We start from the raw sequence: 18,629 nt of genomic DNA on the forward strand, positions 1-18,629 counted from the left end.
GCTCATAATAATGACTGGAATGGAGTAAATGGAATGGCATCAAACGTTTGCTGTATTTTATACTATTACACTCCAGCCATTACCAGGAGCCTGTCCTACCCAATTAAGGTGCCACCAATCTCCTGTGATGCACATTCTGCAAACGTGTACACACACACACACACACACACAGCATTCAAACACTGTACAACCTTCTTGCCTTGCAGTTTACCTGTATACAGTACACACAAGGCAATTCCAGACTGAAAATATTTTGGCTATCAGATTGTTCTGGCAATTATCACATAGAAACTTCATTGGGAGGAAAGATGTTTGGCATGCTTTTACATTTTGTATCACTTTTTATTTTTTAAATCATGATGACAATTGGCCATTTTAGGCCCTTTTTAGACCTACAGTGCATTCGGAAAGTGTTCAGACCCCTTGACTTTTTCCACATTTTGTTACGTTACAGCCTTATTCTAAAATTGGTTCATTTTTTCCCCTCAATCTACACACAATACCCCATAATGACAAAAACAAAAACAGGTTTTCAGAAATGTTTGCAAATGTATAAAACAATGTATTCAGACCCTTTACTCAGTACTTTGTTGTAGCACCTTTTGGCAGCAATTACAACCTCAAGTCTTCTTGGGTATGACGCTACAACCTTGGCAAACCTGTATTTGGGGAGTTTCTCCCATTCTTCTCTGCAGATCCTCAAGCTCTGTCAGGTTGGACGGGGAGCATCGCTGCACAGCTATTTTCAGGTCTCTCCAGAGATGTTTGATCGAGTTCAAGTCCGGGCTCTGGCTGGGCCACTCAAGGACATTCAGAGACTTGTCCCGAAGCCACTCCGGCGTTGTCTTGGGGGTGTGCTTAGGGCCGTTGTCCTGTTGGAAGGTGAACCTTTGCCCCAGTATGAGGTCCTGAGCTCTCTGGAGTAGGTTTTCATCAAGGATCTCTCTGTACTTTGCTCTGTTCATCTTTTCCTCGATCCTGACTATTCTCCCAGTCCCTGCCGCTGAAAAACATCCCCACAGCATGATGCTGCCACCACCACGCTTCACCGTAAGGATGATGCCAAGTTTCCTCCAGATGAGACACTTGGCATTCAAGACAGAGTTCAATCTTGGTTTCATCAGACCAGAGAATCATGTTTCTCATAGTCAGAGTCCTTTAGGTGCCTTTTTGCAAACTCCAAGCAGGCTGTCATGTGCCTTTTACTGAGGAGTGGCTTCTGTCTGACCACTCTACCATAAAGGCCTGATTGGCGGAGTGCTGCAGAGATGGGAGAACCTTCCAGAAGGACAACCATTTCAACAGAGGAACTCTGGAACTCTGTCAGTGACCATCCCTTCTCACCCCGATTGCTCAGTTTGGCCAGGCGGCCAACTCGAGGAAGAGTCTTGGTGGTTCCAAACTTCTTCCATTTAAGAATGATGTAGGCCACTGTATTCTTGGGGACCTTCAATGCTGCAGAATCTTTTTGGTACCCTTCCCCAGATCTGTCCCTCGACACAATCCTGTCTCGGCGCTCTACGGATAATTCCTTCGAACTCATGGCTTGGTTTTTGCTCTGACATGCACTGTCAACTGTGGAACCTTAATTGACAGGTGTTTTCTTTCCAAATCACGTCCAATCAATTTTATTTACCACAGGTGGACTCTAATCAAGTTGTAGAAACATCTCAAGGATGATCAATTAAAACAGGATGCACCTGAGCTCAATTTCGAGTTTCATAGCAAGGGGTCTGAATACTACATTAAATAAGATATTTCTGTTTTATTTTTATTAAATTTACAAACATTTCTACAAACCTGTTTTCAATTTGTCATTATGGGGTATTTTGTGTGTGTGTGTGTGTGTGTGTGCATGTGCCCATGTGTGGTTGAGGGGGGGGGAAAGTATTTTAGAATAACACTCAGTACTTCCTAATGGTGGAGGAAGTCATTCTCTTCTTTTTCTCCTGTGTTCAGGGAAGCCTGGCAGTGTGGCTAAGCTTAAGCAGGTGTGGTCAGTGGGAAGTAGGGGCAGGGCAATGGGCAAAGGGAGCAGGATTCCGGCCTTGGCACCCAGAGCCAGCCGAACCCACACCAGCCGCCTCACCCCAGTCAAACGGTGAACCCACACCCAACCGTCCCTGCCCCAGTCTTCTCACACAAGAGCACCCTAGATTGTCCAAATGCTTGGAATGAGGAAGAACCATGGTACCGTCCCAACAGTATAAAATACCTTCCTTTACAATCACTGATCTAAAATGACATGATAGGTTTCAATCATATGGCTTTATCCCAACCTATGTAGTCGCCTTACACCAATGGGAGAGGAAATGAGGGAAGAAAATTTGTCCGTTTTGGGCTACAGTTTCATGTTGACACCCTGACTAGGGAGGACTGGATTAATTTCCCTTGCAACTGAGTCCGTCAGAACAGGGACCAAAATCTGGCTAAAATCAAAAGGGAGGGATACTGAATGATATTGCAATATATTATATATTAGTATACTACATACTAAGTTATTATAATATAGTAATAATACTAAGCTGTTTATTGATTACTCCAAATCCAATAACAGCCTGAGTGTAGCTTTACAACAAGCTTTATGCAGGGAATCTGTTTACATTTCTCTTTATGTCTCTCTGTGTGGCTTGTAATCTAATCAAATATGTTTTACATTGATACAGTAGTTGTGTAAATGTGTGTCTTTGTTTCTTACTGTAATTAATTTCCCTACATAGTTATTATATAGCACCTTTTGCTTGCCAATGGAATTTATCATGCTTTTCACATTGTCACACTATTTATTGTCTCAATCTGTGTTTTTATATTTTGAGTGTTTAGACAATCAACACTAAGCACAGATATTTGGCCTAGCCAAAAAGTCATTTCAGGTAAAATAGGAATTCTTAATTGCTAATTGAAATAGAAAATAAATGAGAGCAAACCTTCTCTTTTTTCTTTAGGAGTAATGTACGTTAGTGGTAATTTTCCCAAATATCTAAGATTTGAGAATGGTCCCACTTGATGAAACATCTTAGGCACTTAGTTCACTGTAATACTTTCTAGATAGGGTAAGATGCACCCTTTTATAGGGTTGCATTTTTTTCCCATATGTTACTTAACATGCTATTGTATTTTGTATAGGTAGCCTAAATCAGAGGGATTTTATACCAAATGTGTGAATCTTGACCTAAATCTACAAGTTATAATTATCTCCAAGGTACACCCTACACCAGTACAATGTGGACTGGAACTAATATAAAGTGTCCACTTAGCAGACAATACTATTTTACTGCTTCATATGTTATATGGTGTGTTTCATTGTTATCTGATGGTCCTTTGCCTTGAGTTACCAATCTTGATCAAATTATAGGACAATTTGACATTTTCTTACATCCCAATATTTTTGTCTCTTTCAGCTTTTTCATATTTAGGAAATGACATAGGTGTATATCACAGGAGGCTGGTGGCAGCTTAATTTGGGAGGACAGGCTCGTGGTAATGGATGGAGCGGAATCAGTGGAATGATATCAAATACATCAAACACATGGTTTACATGTATTTGATGCCATTCCATTTGCCCCGTTGCAGTCATTATTACGAGCCGTCCTCCTCTCAGCAGCCTCCACTGATGTATATTTTCCTTGTGGATTTTCAGTACATATCAATCAGTATTGACTGTACATATTTGATTTACAAACATTTTGTGCAGAGATTGAAACATCTATGTTTGATTAAATAAAGTTAAATGAATCTATACAGTGCTGTTGTCTCTTACTCTGGTGAGTTTGAGATGCCAAATATGTATTTCAAAGACACCTGTTGCAATATTTTACACCAACAATTACAGTATCTGTTATCCACCCAGAAGCCCTCAACTCTTACCCAGCACTCAGCCACATTAAAACACTGATATAACAATACATATTTAATGAATCTGTTAAACATCAACACAAAAACTAGTTGTGACTTAAAATGTCATTAAATATTTGTTCTAGAATCTATGGCAAACATTTACTAAATTATATTTTTATGTATCCTTTTTAGTTACTAAAACATCCCTAATCTCAAAAATCAAAGGCACTAAACTGGCATGAAAAAAGCTTTTCAGTGTTAAATGCTGCCATATATTTACAGTTTGCTGAAAAAGTGGTTAATTTTGTATAGACATAAGTCATGTACACTTACTAATTTTGTTTTCCTACCTATTGACATTACAATAAACATTACAAAAGTGAAACATTAAACAGGTCAGTGAGAATGAAAGAATGTCATTCTTTTCACATTGTCTTTCTTAGTTGGATATTTTAGTGACATCAGTGTGTCCTACTAGGCCTACATACACATATTACAATTAACAATTTAACAATATTTGTTGCATAACCTTTGTCACACTGGACTTTAGCTTGACAATCATGGTGCAGTGTTTTTGGCACAAACCAGCTCCTTATTTTCCACTACACTCCACATCCTGAATAGCTCCTGAGGACTCAATTTATGGACTACGATGAGGTTTTTGAAAAAGCAAGGTTCTCTGTTCATTGGACTCACTCTGCGTTTCATGATGCCAAATGTCCTGAAACCTATGTGCATCTCTGGAGTCAAGTGTAGCTTCTGGAGGCACATTCCCAAAAACACATCATCAATGGGATAGAGCTCCAAGTCCTCCGAAACCACAAACAGTCTCTGAGCTAATTGTGAGGACATTAAAAACCCACCACCACCAACATAAGGTGGGTACGGTTTGTCAAACAGCTCTTTGGGGATGTAGTATTTACTTTGATGGTTTCTGATGGGGATGGCTTTGGATATGGTGTCCCCAACAAATAAGTTCAGCACTTTGCGGTCCTCAGTCTTGAAACTAATAAGTTCCAGTAAGTTCTTTGTATTCACAAAAACGTCGTCATCCCCTTTGAATATAAACTTGGCACTGGAGCAGTGAATATCAAACCATTTCAGAAAATTCACCTCTTTCAAGGTGAGGTTGAAAAATGTGTCCATAAAATCCCATTGAAGAATGTCTCCATATATAATGTCCTCATACTCAATCAACTTTTGAAGGTTTTTCGTGTCTTTACCATTTGTAGGGCTTCCTAGAAGAAACAGCGTTTTTATTCTCTTACCATCAATTGCCTGTTCCCTACCCCAGGTATTCCGCACGGCCTCTCGCCTATCATGCTGCTCTATAACGGATTTTACAACCATGAGCAAGTGCACGTCTCCATTCCTGCATTTATCCGGGTGATTTATTAACATTGGGAAATACCGACAATGTCTGTGTAACACAAATTGGTGGAACCTCGGATCCAAACGTCGAAACCAATCATTTTTCCTCACGGCTGAATATTCACTGCAGTTCATAACGTGTACATCCCAAGTAGCCAGAGTAGCGTTGGACATCTTCACCCGTGGCGCATCCAAATCATCACCAAGAACAGGCGGCGAGTAGTTTCCCAAACTGCTTTTCAATAGGCCTTTTCCTTTGTAGAAATCACACTCAGGTCCACACCAACCGGCGTCTTCCATGCGTTTAACCTCCATATCATCCTTGATGCTGTTATCCACAAGCTTGAACTTTTGGATCATCAATAAAGACGCAAAAACTAGAGACAAGCTCAGGAGAGTTTTCAATGCCCTCTTTCTCCTGAAAAAAATATCCATATCTATGGCACAAAACGTGTAATGAATAAGAAATCCTTAAATTGAATAGGTACCCCTATTGTTAAAGCATCTCATCATTCATTAGTGTCAATTTTGAAAAATTGAAAGCTGCGCATAAATTACAGTTTGGCTACATCTTAGTGAATCTATTCACTGTCCCGTGACCAGCTACCTTGAAAGTAGGTAGCTGGACGCCACCATGCTATTCCTTTAGCGTACAAAAAGACGAATCTATATTTCTTGGAAAGTAATCTCTGCTATATCATACTAAAAAAACTTGTTCGATGAGATTGTGGACTGGTCTTGAAAAGTGACTGTTGCCTACAAGCTTCTCCCCTTACTCAGTTCCCACTAAGCATGGACCGACTTCTTTTGTACATATTTTTGGGGGGTCCTGCCCAGACCGGCCTTCTTTGTTTGGTATGTTTTTGGTGTGGCCTGGACCAGCCACGGGTTGTTGATTTTTGATCCGGTCCGAACCAATCATAGATGTCTATATTTGGTTCAGATTTCGTCCGTTCCGGAAAATATGTATTTTGAACTTTCATTCATAACCTAAAATTAACCTAACTTCGACGTCAGAAAAATACGTATTTTCAACATTATTTTGCTTACTGGGTTTTTTCTCGTCTCCCCAATACACCTATCTGTGACAATATGCAGTTTTCTTATTTCACATCACAGGTGGCTCACTAGACTGCGTCTCCGGTTGGCTCACTCATCTTTTAGGCTTTAAATTAGATATCTAATGGCATAAGCTACTTGAAAAACTAAGGCTGAGGCTATATTGTCCATTTGATTGCACCTGCTATTTATTTATCAGCCATCAAGCAATACAGTGTATTGTCTTATTATAATGATAATAATACTGTATTATATAATAGGTTATTGTGCATTATTATATGCATTATAATATCACAGCCTACATACAATTGCCCATCAACGTAGCTAAGGAACTAAACTTAAGTCCCTTAGCTACCATCAACGTAGCTTCAGAAAACGTAATTATAAATTATAGGGTACATTTGTTTTGCAGCAATCGCCCATTAACACAAAAATATATTTATCACACACATACACACAAAGAGAAAGAGAGATCCACAGGGACAAAATCAGCGTAACTCTAGACGCCCAAGCACAGATTAAAGGCGAAACCGGTGCCTTGGGGCTGTGTGAGGAAATACATTACAAGCTTTTACCACCCCCGTGTGTCGGTTTTGGAAATTGTCAAATGTGTCGTGTTTTTCCACCTCAAACAACGACCTTATTTATGCCCTGTATAAACATGTATTTAGTGCAGTAAGACACGACACTCAAGTTTTAGTCGAAATAACAAAGGCAAACAGTAGCTAGTAGGCACCATTGACTGGCACAAGGAATCAATTGTTTCTTGATCAATCAATATCAGAGACCTCGACCTCTGATTGAACTGCACGTGATTTCTAGACGTAGCTATATTTTTCAGAATTCGAACGCTGTCTCGATTCACCACTCGGATTAGAAAACAACACGGTGTCTTTTTATCACGACGATTTTACCGTTTGCTGACGACCTGTATTTAGAACGACATTTCTTTTGGTTGAATTAGCTAGCTACGTCCACAGAAATTTGTGCAAAAGCGACTGTTAACAAGATTGCAATCCAGTGACTGACATGTAGCTAACTTCCGAAAATGAGGAAGAAACAGGTGAGTTTGTCCGAGTTAGTAGCTAGCAAACGTTAGCTAGTTAACCTCCCCACAATATACTATTATTTAACAGTATTTAGTTAGCGATTAAATTGTCCTACCTAGCAAAACAAAATGCTACCTAGCAAGCGATTTAATTGTTTGTCTTTGGGAATCCTGTTTAGTCCTTTCATCGACTAACTAATTGTAGTCTGTTAGCTACCGGGGCAGTAGTTAGCTAGCTAACTATCTGTTGGTTATGGTAGCCAGCTAAGAAGTGTTAGTTACTTAGCTAGTTAATGTCTGTGCAACTGTGTTGATTAACAAAATGTGTAAACTCATTTCAGATGTCGAGTTAGCAACTTGAAGCGGTGAAAGGAGAAGTGCGCTGTTGCCTCAAGCGACCTAAACCTCAAGGTGAAGAGTTCAGATAAGGTGAATGTTGTTTTTAGTTCTCGGTTTAGATAACGCCTTGGTCCGTACAATTGACCTTATTTTTGCGCCCATTAAACGTAATACTTCCAGATCAACTGTAATATAAATACCATTGTAAAGCACAATTTCTCCCCTTTCCAACTAAATTAATGACGAGACTTTCATGATGCCCATCTCTGCATAATTCAACAAGGCAATGAACTCCGTCGCGTCTTTTTAAAAATGGCGGGTGGGGAGCGAATGCTACGAAGTGATCTTGAAAGGGGGAAATATGTTGTGTGAAAACAGTTTTTTTCACCCGATTTGTCCAACTAATCAACTTTAAAATGTAAATAAAACGTAAAGAGTTTATGTAATGTCTTATCACATACCTATTTGAAGAGGGGTTTAGGGCTGCGCTATCGTTAGCCTCACAAGTGAACTGCAGCTGTTCCGGGTTTTGAGTGTCATGATGGCTCGCAGTAATGACGTGCAATAAAATGCAATTGGCACCATAGTCATGAAATATTAGTTTAATATTAGCAATAATTATATTAATTTAGACAAAAATAATGACGTTTTCTTACAAGTGTATATGGTTCAGCATAATTTTAATCTGCGAGAGAAGGGCTACCCCTGGTGGAAAGAGGCTGTAAGGCACAAAATGAGTTGCAAATGCGCGCTGTACGTTACGTAGTCACACGTCACGATGTAACGTACAGCATCAGAGGGGTCAGTTTTTTCATATTTTCTCCAATGCTGTTATAGGCCATTACCATGTCAATCAACGCTGAATCGAAACGTAGTTCACACCCCGGATTTTGATGCCAACACAGTCACTACAGTCCCATTCGTTTTCATTGCAGCCTCGTTTGAATGTCGCGGTTACGCACATTTGTACAGAATGGGGTGAGTTTACGTTACATGTTAAATTATGGCTGGTCCATCAGTGTTATAGAAGCCTTTTAGTATTTTTAATAATCTGTTTTGTCTTCATAGAGTTCAGTGAAGAAGATGGATGTTAAAAAAACGAAAATGGAAGACTCAAAAACCGAAATTCCCCTGAATGACTGTATGGTTGGCGGTTGTAGGGAGTCAACAACTACTTCTGAGAGGCTCATCTGTGACGGTTATAAATGCGATGAAAAGACACGGTGTGGCGCACCACCAGACATGGATGAATTGTGGGAGGGTAAAGAGAACGGTCTGAGATTTGAGTTGAATTACCGCAGAACAAATGTGTTACCAGAGAATATGGAGGGTGACGAAACTGAAGAGGGTGTTGTGATTGACAAGAGTATCTTCCTTGATGATGACAGTAACCAGGTTCTTCCTGTGGAAAAGTTCTTCGGAAACATGGAAGTTGTACAGGTGAGGAGATTTTTATAAGAAGTCCAATGTGCTTGGTGTGATGGGTGAAATACTGGTCTGATGTTTGGAGTATGTGGCCTAATTTCAAATAGTGTTATTTCCATTTGCCTTGTAGGATTGTCCACAGAGATCTGCAGCCTCCTCGAACTTCAGCAGGAGGGAGCACCGGAGACAACAGTACTACGCCAAAGAGGACAGTGAAGAAGAAGAGGGCTACACAGACATGCAGCAAGAGGACATAGGTGGCACTTAGTTTATAGAAGTAACTAAATCCTATCAATGGGATGGATTAAAATCTCCTTTTACTAGCCTAATGGCAGACAAGCCTGGGAAAGTGGATTTGTTCAATGGAACGAGGGTATCAAGTTAACTTTTTGCCAGCATGTACCCCAAAGTTTTAAAATTTGTATTGATATTTAAAAAGCTATTTGCACTAACAAAGTAACTTCTTGCTTTTCAATTATCAGGACCTATAGTTTATAGTGTGTATATTGTTTAATTGGTACAGGGTAAGCACTCGTTATAATTTTTATTGAATGTGTCTTTTAGTAAGTTACTGGTTGCCTTGTCAGTATGTATGCACAGTAATATCTTTTTATTTGGCGTTTTTATATTGCTATGTAATAATAGCACGACTGAATGAATGCAACATATAAATCTTGTAGTCTTTAGGCAGGTTTCCATTGACCCGGGTTTATTAGACAAAAGAAATGTAGCGACAAAATGGGGATGTGTAATGGAAACGGCAGAAATAGGAAACACTTTCTGAAGACATTTATAAATTATATATATGATATACATTTATAAGTCATATAAATTACAACATTTCTATCTGTTCGACAGGTGGGATTTTCCTTTATTCAAACTTTCTTTGTGACAAATGATGATGGAAATGGTGTTTTTTGAATAAATGATTGCTGAATACTTTGGAAGGTTCATGGGGAAAGTGATGTCATCATGTAACTATCAGCTCCATGCTACATTTAATTCTAAATGCCTACTGCTTGCAAAATCAATTTCTTCAACTGGTTGGCTGGCAAGTTTCACCATTTAATTATTTCTGATCTGCAGGAGCGAAGTTTCACAGTGGCATGGACTGTGGTGAAACGTTGGCACAATATTAGTCAATTATTGCATTATATCCATTCTGGCTTTCTCGGACTACCTGAGACATGAAACCGATAGGTGGGAGAGAATAAAGTCTTGTTGCCAGTTTATGAGTGCAATTTGCCTAAACGGGTAATGGAAACTCATTCTGATTGGCTGGGCCTGGCTCCCCAGTGGGTAGGCATGGCTGCACACCTGCCCAGTCATGTGACTAGACATGAATTTATTTCAATTGGCTGATATCCTTATATGAACTGTTACTCAGTAAAATCTTTGAAATTGTTGCATGTTTTTTATATTTTTGTTCAGTATATTTTCAATGCCAACTTTGTAAATGTCGACAATAAAAATCACTGTAGAAGTTAAACATAGGTAATGTTACAATGCCAATACAAGGAGCAAGTAAACTTTTTTGAATTTTCAATGACCCGTGTCTGTACAAACACATTTACACTTGCCCAAATGAAAGCATAACTTTATCACATAATTATCTGATGACGCTTACAGGCCATGGAGCTGCAATCAGATCTCAAATCAAATTTTATTTGTCAAATGCGCCAAATAAAACAGGTGTAGACCTTAGTGAAACGCTTACTTACCAACAATGCTTTGAGAAGTTTTAAGAAAAATAAGTGTTAAATGGAAAATAAAAGTTACAAATAATTAAACAGCAGCAGTAAAATAACAATAGCGAGGCTATATACAGGGGGTACCGGTACAGAGTCAATGTGCGGGGGTACCGGTTAGTCGAGGTAAAAGAGGGGTCTGGGTAGCCCTTTGATTAGCTGTTCAGGAGTCTTATGGCTTGGGTGTAGAAGCCTTTTGGGCCTAGACTTGGCGCTCTGTTACAGCTTTCCGTGCAGTGGCAGAGAGAACAGTCTTTGACTAGGGTGGCTGGAGTCTGACAATTTTTAGGGCCTTCCAATGACACCGCCTGGTATAGAGGTCCTGGATGGCAGAAAGCTTGGCCCCAGTGATGTACTGGGCCATATCCACTACCCTCTGTAGTGCCTTCCAGTCGGAGGCCGAGCAGTTGCCATACCAGGCAGTGATGCAACCAGTCAAGACGCTCTCGATGGTGCAGCTGCAGAACCTATTGAGGATCTGATGACCCATGCCGAATCTTTTCAATCTCCTGATGGGGAATAGGTTTTGTTGTGCCCTCTTCATGACTGTCTTAGTGTGTTTGGACCATGATAGTTTGTTGGTGATGTGGATACCAACCTGCTCCACTACAGCCCCTGTCAATGAGAATGGGGGTGTGCTCGGTCTTCCTTTTCCTGTAGTCCACCATCATCTCCTTTGTCTTCATCATGATGAGGGAGAGGTTGTCCTGGCACCACACGGCCAGGTCTCTGACCTCCTCCCTTAGGCTGTGTCATCGTTGTCGGTGATCAAGCCTACCACTGTTGTCATCTGCAAACTTGATGATGGTGTTGGAGTTTTGCCTGGCCATGCAGTCATGGGTGAACAGGGAGTACAGGAGGGGACTGAGCATGCACCCCTGAGGGGCAACCCGTGTTGAGGATCAGCGAGGCGGATGTGTTGTTACCTACCTTTACCACCTGGGGGCGGCCCGTCAGGTAGTCCAGGATCCAGTTGCAGAGGGAGGTGTTTAGTCCCAGGGTCCTTAGCTTAGTGATGAGCTTTGAGGGCACTATGGTGTTGAATGCTGAGCTGCAGTCAATGAATAGCATTCTCAAATAGGTGTTCCTTTTGTCCAGATGGGAAAGGGCAGTGTTGAGTGCAACAGAGATTGCATCATCTGTGGATCTGTTGGGGTGGTATGCAAATTGGAGTGGGTCTAGGGTTTCTGGGATAATGGTGTTGATGTGAGCCATGGCCAGCCTTTCAAAGCACTTTATGGCTACAGACGTGAGTGCTATGGGTTGGTATTCAATTAGGCATGATATTTTAGTGTTCTTACAGAGAGCGTGATCACACAGTCGTCCGGAACAGCTGATGCTCTCATGCATGTTTCAGTGTTACTTACCTCGAAGTGAGCATATAAGTAATTTAGCTCGCCTGGTATGCTCGCGTCACTGGGCAGCTCGCGGCTGTGCTTCCCTTTGTAGTCTGTAATAGTTTGCAAGTCCTGCCACATCCGACGAGTGTCGGAGCCGGTGTAGTACGATTCAATCTTTGTCCTGTATTGACGCTTTGCTTCCGGGTTAGAGTCCCGCTCCTTGAAAGCGGCAGCTCTACCCTTTAGCTCAGTGCGGATGATGTCAATCTTTGTCCTGTATTGACGCTTTGCTTCCGGGTTAGAGTCCCGCTCCTTGAAAGCGGCAGCTCTACCCTTTAGCTCAGTGCGGATGATGCCTGTAATCCATGGCTTCTGGTTGGGGTATGTACGTACGGTCACTGTGGGGACGAAGTCATCGATGCACTTACTGATGAAGCCAGTGACTAATGTGGTGTACTCAATGCTATCGAAAGAATCCCGGAACATATTCCAGTCTGTGCTAGGAAAACAGTCCTGTAGTTTAGCATCCGCTTCATCTGACCACTTTCTTATTGACCGAGTCACTGGTGCTTCCTGCTTTAGTTTTTGATTGTAAGCAGGAATCAGGAGGATATAATTACAGTCAGATTTGCAAAATCGATTTAAATTTCCCTGCATTAAAGTCCCCGGCCTCTAGGAGCGCCGCCTCTGGATGAGCGTTTTCCTGTTTGCTTATGGCCGTAAACAGCTCTGCTGTAATAAAATCTGCGTGACTCCAAAACAATATAGTCAAACCTGAGACAACTCTCTTTCAATACTTTATTGGTTCCCCCCACACAACTATCGTGGAAACAGTAATGAAATTAGAATACACGTTATACAACCAAATATAATCTGAGAACACATTAAAAGTATAATATATATATATATGAAAATGTCCAAACAAATCATTCTCTATGCATTGGGGTGGCAGGGTAGCCTAGTGGTTAGTGTTGGACTAGTAACCGAAAGGTTGCAAGATCCCTGAGCTGACAAGGTACAAATCTGTCATTCTGTCCCTGAACAAGGCAGTTAACCCACTGTTCCTAGGCCGTCATTGAAAATAATTTGTTCTTAACTGACTTGCCTTGTTAAATAAAGGTAAAATAAAAACTGGATTTGACAGGTGTAATCAATCTGGTAATAGCTCCACCTTGACATCTGATAGGAGAGGGGGGGCCTTCAGTACAACAAAACAGTGTTCTGCATTTTAAATTCAACGGAAAAAGGTAGTGAACGACCAGTTGAAGAACAGTGCGATTATGGCGGTCCAGAAGAAGATTGTACGGTGTGTGCTTCACGTGTTTCAAATTTTAAATAGTCACATCCATATTGATCAGGCCACAACCACCAAACGGGCACACATTTACCTCAAAGGCTGTTGAAGCATGGTGAGCACCATTTTGGGGACACGTGTCTTTCAGTACAAACCGTCACACAATGTAGCAAGCATTGAATCGCACTGAATGCACCCTGTGCATAGGGATTAGGGGACGATTTGGGATTGGCCCATTGACTACTACCCAATCAGTGGCTCATAATTGAGTGCTTTTTAATATCACTAGCACAAAATGATCAACAAATCAGCTGTTCTGAGAGCAGCAGAAAACAATGTTCCCTGCCCAGAATTACATTTAGTTCAATTTACCAGTAGTCATAAGTCTTGTACTTTATCCGTTTAAGAATACCCAACAAACACTACAAAAAGCATCTGCCCTGAAATGTAAAAAGCGTTTTCCCTTTATAATCATTTTCGTTTGCCCCATTTGTACATGTTTCTTTTATCACACAGCAAGTCATGGGCACCTTTCTTGTGGCATACAATATGCACCAGCTTTAGATTCTCCCGAGTGAACAGCAGTTTATAAAAATAGTCCAGGTTTATGTTGCTGCTCTTGCGGTTCTGCAGTGCTTCCACCAGGGCAGGAATAACCGTCCTCTTCTTCTCAATCCTGGGACAGAGATTTCTACAGATTTGATCCATAACCGACAGGACATACATAACATTCCAATTGATAATTAAGCAAGCTTTTTTGTAATACTGTTTCAAACACGATTGTGAGCCTGACATTCTAAATGATATTAATAACCGTTATTCACTAAACCCACCTGTGGTCCAAGTTCCAGGTGCTAAAGAGAATCCTGCTCTCTCGGTTGCCATAGGGGTTGATGGAGTGGAGGTAAATGCATTCATCCTGGTCAAATGCACCCTGAGGAAGGGAGAGGGATGGGGAAAGGACACAGGCTATAAGACAGGATGCTATGGAGCCAAACATGATCTGGTACTGTTGGTAACCATTCACATCTCCATCATGACTGTTACTATTGTACATCACATAATTAATTATGTTGTGTTTATGCTTTATTAGTCAAATCCTGCATTACTAGCCACTTTCAGGTTCATAAATGTTACCTGACAGGAGAACCATCCATCCTTGGTGCATAGTCGATTGAGTTCCTTCTCTGTCCTGTTGAAGTAGCAGCCATTGTACTTGTCAGACTTCAGCTGCATCACCAAGGACTCTGCAGTCTTCTTGTATTCAGCCTTGAGTTTAGGCTTTTGGATTATTTGAGCATAACTATCCACCTGTGAATAAGCAAACTATAAAATCAGTCATGAGTAAGTATATTATTTCCCCTCAGGAAATAGAAGGGCAGATAACAATTTGGAGTAGATTTGTTATAATGAGGTACTCCTTGAGGATCACTTCTTGACAGTCCCAACCACTTTTAGTGTCAAACCAAAGCATCAGTAATACAGTTTTACCTCCTTCATGTATCCACGAATCCTGCTCTCACAGTTGTACTTCATGTAGGCCGATTTGGTCTTAAATCTGACATCAATTCCTGAAAGCACAGAAATGGAAGAGTGCAACTTTAAAAGGCAGTTTGTTTCAGCTAAATATAAAAAGTGTCTTATACTTTGCTCCATCTTGCTTTAGGCTATCACATTGTTTCCTGCAGGATTTATTTCCATCTCAAGATAGAGGACTTTTTACCTTGGAACCAGTCTTCATCATCTTCTCTGTTTTCAGTCTCAGAGCTGTCCTTCAAATGCAGCAGCAGTTCCCCCAGGAGTTTGCGTATCTTTGGAGACCGCTCGTCAGAGAGAAGCCCCTTAGCCGCATCAATCAGAAGATCTGAGTTCCTGTCGGTGTCCAGCAACCGGCCTATGTCACAGACAACTGGAATAATAACAAATCATACCTGTTATTTAAATTGATTCACAGAACAACTTTTGTTAGCTACACATCTAAGCCATGGCACCAATGTGACCAACTGGGTTTGAAACCCAGACAGCCTAACTGGCCAACCTGGCCTCTTAGGTAGACGTAACATAGTAAATGTAAATCTGTAACACTCCAATTAGTATGATATGTTGCGTTTCTTATGGTATGTATTAATTTGTGGATGTCCATCATCCATTTCGTATGATACGTTACGAATTAAAATTCATATTAATACTGTATGTAACAAATTGCAATTCGTACAATATGTTTCTAATTCCAATTTGTTGTTGCTAACGTTGGCTAAGTGGCTAACGTTAGCTAGGTTAGGGGTTAGAATCAAGATGAGTAGTTAGGTTAAAGGGTTAAGGTTAGGGCAGTGTTTCCCAGGACCAAGTCTGGGAAACACTGGGTTTGGGGAAGGGTTAGCTAACATGCTAAATAATTGTAAAGTAGAAGGTAGTCGCAAAGTTGCTAAAGCTGTCCATGATGAGGTTCAAACACGCAACCTTTAGGTTGCTAGATGTTCGCGTTATCCACCCTACTTTTTGCTTAAGTAACCTTCTGTCTTATGCAACCATACCAAACATATCATACTAATTTGGGTACCCCGGATTTACATTTACTATGTTACGTCTAGTCTATGAGACCAGGCATCACTGGCAGGTAAAGTTAAGCTACACATTAGTGAGTGTGGTTAACTGCTCTTCCTACAAGTGAAAGCATGGCTAATCCATCCTTTTCAAATCAATTAACTCAATTATTTGCCTACATAAAGTATTTGAAGAAGTGCATATTTAAATTAGTATTGTTATCATATATTTACCATGCACAGCTACATAAAGTAGGTCTCATCATTATATTAATGTGCATGCAACCAAGTCTGAGGTGGTTAGTTGGAAACAACTAACAAACAACTGTTTGTTTTAACTGTTTTTTTACAGTCAGTTACAATGTTTAACTCACATCCGCTCCATCTCTCATCCATGGCAAGAAGGACAAGTTCAGCATTGTCTGGAAGACTTCGGAAATAGTCCTCTGACAATTCTGTTCCATCTTCATACAAGCAAATATGCGAACCGACGAGTGGAACCTATAAGAAAAGGATTCACATAATTTCAACAAAAGAACAATGTAACTGTCACTATCGCCATTTCCTTATTGCAGATCTAGACCTGCTGTTTCGGTCTGGTAGCAGTAGAATGTGCTAAATATTGCTAAACTACTGGGCGAAATCGTACCTGTAGAAGTTTACTCCCCTTTTTGAGAAGCTCTTTCAGACTTGTTGCAGCCACCCCATATTTTGTAGTTTCATTCGGACTTCTTATTTTGACAAGTTTGTTTTTTCTGAAAAGTCCAAACATCGCGCCTTTTCTTCTATGAAGACCATTGTGCAAAGAAAGGACTCATACTGCCAACTACTGGACAGGCTGTAAAATTATCCAATAATCTTCTTCTATGGTATATTGGCGATCACACAATTTAATGTGATTTCCGGATGGAAACAGGATTCCCCAAAAAACGTAACAAATTACCATCATTTAAAAAATAATACCGATCTGGTCCCTACACAGGGGAGCCTGGGAGGGTGGGTCTTCCGGCACCAGTACCCGTTGCAAGTCTTCAGATGAAAAATCCTTAAGTCCTGAAAACTTTTCTGCCGCAGCCACAATAATGTCCAGTTTCTTCTTTGAGACTTGTGGTGTATAGTTTATAACTGTGGCAATGAACGCAACAAAATCCACCCTTTTAACACGCAGGGTATCTTTTGTCTGGCAGAAAACATTTACTACAGGCTGTGGTGTATCCACTACCATTTCTTCACTAGCATCACATGTTTTCTCAATTCTTTTAATCGCCTCTGCATAGGATATTCGATTGACAGCTCTAACTTTTGCCATCTCAATCTCCTTCACCCTTAAAGGGCACTTCAGGAACTCAGGATCCTGATCCCCACCACAATTGCAACACCGTCGTCCTTCTACACACCGTTCTTCAGTATACTTTGTTCGTCTGCACACACTTGAAAGATGGCCAAATCGTTTACAAGTCTTACACTACAGTGGTTTGGGGACGAAAGTAAGATAAGCTTACGGCTTATCTTACATAACCAAGCTTCACATGCGTAGGTATTTAATCTTTATCAAAAAACAACAGGACCAACAGACTTACTTATTTTTCCCCATTCACCCAGCGGTCAGACGCCAGGCACCAATCACACCAGGAATTATCTTCATGTATTCAACCTGAACATCTGTTGTCACCCCTGAGATGACTCCGTTGACGGGTGCTCTACTCCGAAGTTCAAAACACAAAACTTCTGTTGTCCGGATTCTTCTGAGCCCCACTGCAATCTTCCTCTGCTCTTCAGAAATACATTTAATCACAATAACACCACTCCTGGTCACTCTGACAGACTCCACTTTTCCAAGCGCATTCTTCACCATTTTCGACACCTCAAATGGATTTCCCACATATGCATCCTTACTCAACAAACGCATCTCAACAAGATGCGATTCATTATGATTCACACACATATATTCCACTCTAATTTTAGACAATTTCCTTTTTGTTCCAGTTTTTGATACTACTGTTGTCCATTCAGAACATTCGTCTCTTATGCAATTTTCAATTCAAAAGCTTTATTAGCATTAGAAACATACACCATTTATACAAAAGTATGGGGATACCCCTTCAAATGAGTGGATTCGGCTATTTCAACAACACCCATTGCTGACAGGTGTAAAAAATTGAGCACACAGCCATGCAATCTCCATAGACAAACATTGGCGTGGTCCCGTGTGGCTCAGTTGGTAGAGCATGGCGCTTGCAACGCCAGGGTTGTGGGTTCATTCCCCACGGGGGGACCAGGATGAATATGTATGAACTTTCCAATTTGTAAGTCGCTCTGGATAAGAGCGTCTGCTAAATGACTTAAATGTAAAATTGGCAGTAGAATGGCCTTACTGAAGAACTCAGTGACTTTCAATGTGGCACCGTCATAGCATGCCACCTTTCCAACAAGTCAGTTCGTCAAATTTCTGCCCTGCTAGAGCTGCCCTGGTCAACTGTAAGTGCTTTTATTGTGAAGTGTAAACATCCAGGAGCAACAACAGCTCAGCTGCGAAGTGATAGGCCACACAAGCTCATAGAACGGGACCGCTGAGTGCGTAGCACAAACTGCCTCTGGAAGCAACATCAGCACAATAACTGTTCG

General features: G+C 40.9%; 4 protein-coding genes across 6 annotated transcripts in view; 2 read left to right on the top strand and 2 right to left on the bottom strand.

Annotated features, from left to right (window-relative positions):
• The window catches only part of cep104 (centrosomal protein 104), a 41,850-nt gene extending 38,105 nt beyond the window's left edge, over window positions 1–3,745 (top strand). Inside the window, exon 22 of the mRNA XM_039008184.1 lies at window positions 1,960–3,745. Within this exon, the coding sequence (XP_038864112.1) occupies window positions 1,960–2,105 (146 nt within the window). The 3' untranslated portion in view covers window positions 2,106–3,745. The remainder of the gene's footprint in view (window positions 1–1,959) is intronic.
• On the bottom strand, window positions 3,557–8,122 carry b3gnt7l (UDP-GlcNAc:betaGal beta-1,3-N-acetylglucosaminyltransferase 7, like). Its single transcript, XM_039008185.1, has one exon. The coding sequence runs from the start codon at window positions 5,641–5,643 to the stop codon at window positions 4,396–4,398; it is 1,248 nt and encodes a 415-aa protein (XP_038864113.1). The 5' UTR covers window positions 5,644–8,122; the 3' UTR covers window positions 3,557–4,395.
• Window positions 6,935–10,023, top strand: LOC120059270 (UPF0688 protein C1orf174-like). Of its 3 annotated transcripts, XM_039008186.1 has the most exons (5): window positions 6,935–7,330; window positions 7,657–7,744; window positions 8,590–8,632; window positions 8,723–9,094; window positions 9,210–10,023. In XM_039008186.1, exons 3-5 carry the CDS (start codon window positions 8,600–8,602, stop codon window positions 9,345–9,347), a joined length of 543 nt encoding a protein of 180 aa, XP_038864114.1. In that variant the 5' UTR covers window positions 6,935–7,330; window positions 7,657–7,744; window positions 8,590–8,599; the 3' UTR covers window positions 9,348–10,023. The 3 variants fall into 3 exon arrangements, with proteins under 3 accessions (XP_038864114.1, XP_038864116.1, XP_038864115.1); XM_039008188.1 differs by lacking the exon at window positions 8,590–8,632 and having other exon boundaries at window positions 6,937–7,330; window positions 7,657–7,726; XM_039008187.1 differs by lacking the exon at window positions 8,590–8,632 and having other exon boundaries at window positions 6,939–7,330.
• A 2,928-nt stretch (window positions 10,024–12,951) lies between these two features.
• Window positions 12,952–16,802, bottom strand: LOC120058897 (DNA fragmentation factor subunit beta-like). Its single transcript, XM_039007641.1, has 7 exons — window positions 16,654–16,802; window positions 16,379–16,505; window positions 15,185–15,370; window positions 14,953–15,032; window positions 14,599–14,772; window positions 14,295–14,395; window positions 12,952–14,137 (listed from the first exon to the last, which is right to left on the bottom strand). Exons 1-7 carry the CDS (start codon window positions 16,774–16,776, stop codon window positions 13,933–13,935), a joined length of 996 nt encoding a protein of 331 aa, XP_038863569.1. The 5' UTR covers window positions 16,777–16,802; the 3' UTR covers window positions 12,952–13,932.
• Window positions 16,803–18,629: the final 1,827 nt, after the last annotated feature.

Source organism: Salvelinus namaycush, chromosome 14, assembly GCF_016432855.1.
Source record: "Salvelinus namaycush isolate Seneca chromosome 14, SaNama_1.0, whole genome shotgun sequence".
Taxonomy (NCBI): Eukaryota; Metazoa; Chordata; class Actinopteri; order Salmoniformes; family Salmonidae; genus Salvelinus; species Salvelinus namaycush.

Excerpts from the sequence above, each read along its gene's own strand:
- b3gnt7l (XM_039008185.1), bottom strand. The coding sequence starts at position 5,643 with ATGGATATTTTTTTCAGGAGAAAGAGGGCATTGAAAACTCTCCTGAGC.
- LOC120059270 (XM_039008186.1), top strand. The coding sequence starts at position 8,600 with ATGTCGCGGTTACGCACATTTGTACAGAATGGG. Across the intron at positions 8,633-8,722 it reads GCACATTTGTACAGAATGGG|AGTTCAGTGAAGAAGATGGA; the intron begins GTGAGTTTACGT and ends TTGTCTTCATAG. Across the intron at positions 9,095-9,209 it reads GAAACATGGAAGTTGTACAG|GATTGTCCACAGAGATCTGC; the intron begins GTGAGGAGATTT and ends TTTGCCTTGTAG.
- LOC120058897 (XM_039007641.1), bottom strand. The coding sequence starts at position 16,776 with ATGTTTGGACTTTTCAGAAAAAACAAACTTGTCAAAATAAGAAGTCCG. Across the intron at positions 16,506-16,653 it reads AGGGGAGTAAACTTCTACAG|GTTCCACTCGTCGGTTCGCA; the intron begins GTACGATTTCGC and ends CTTTTCTTATAG. Across the intron at positions 15,371-16,378 it reads GGATGAGAGATGGAGCGGAT|TTGTCTGTGACATAGGCCGG; the intron begins GTGAGTTAAACA and ends TTATTATTCCAG.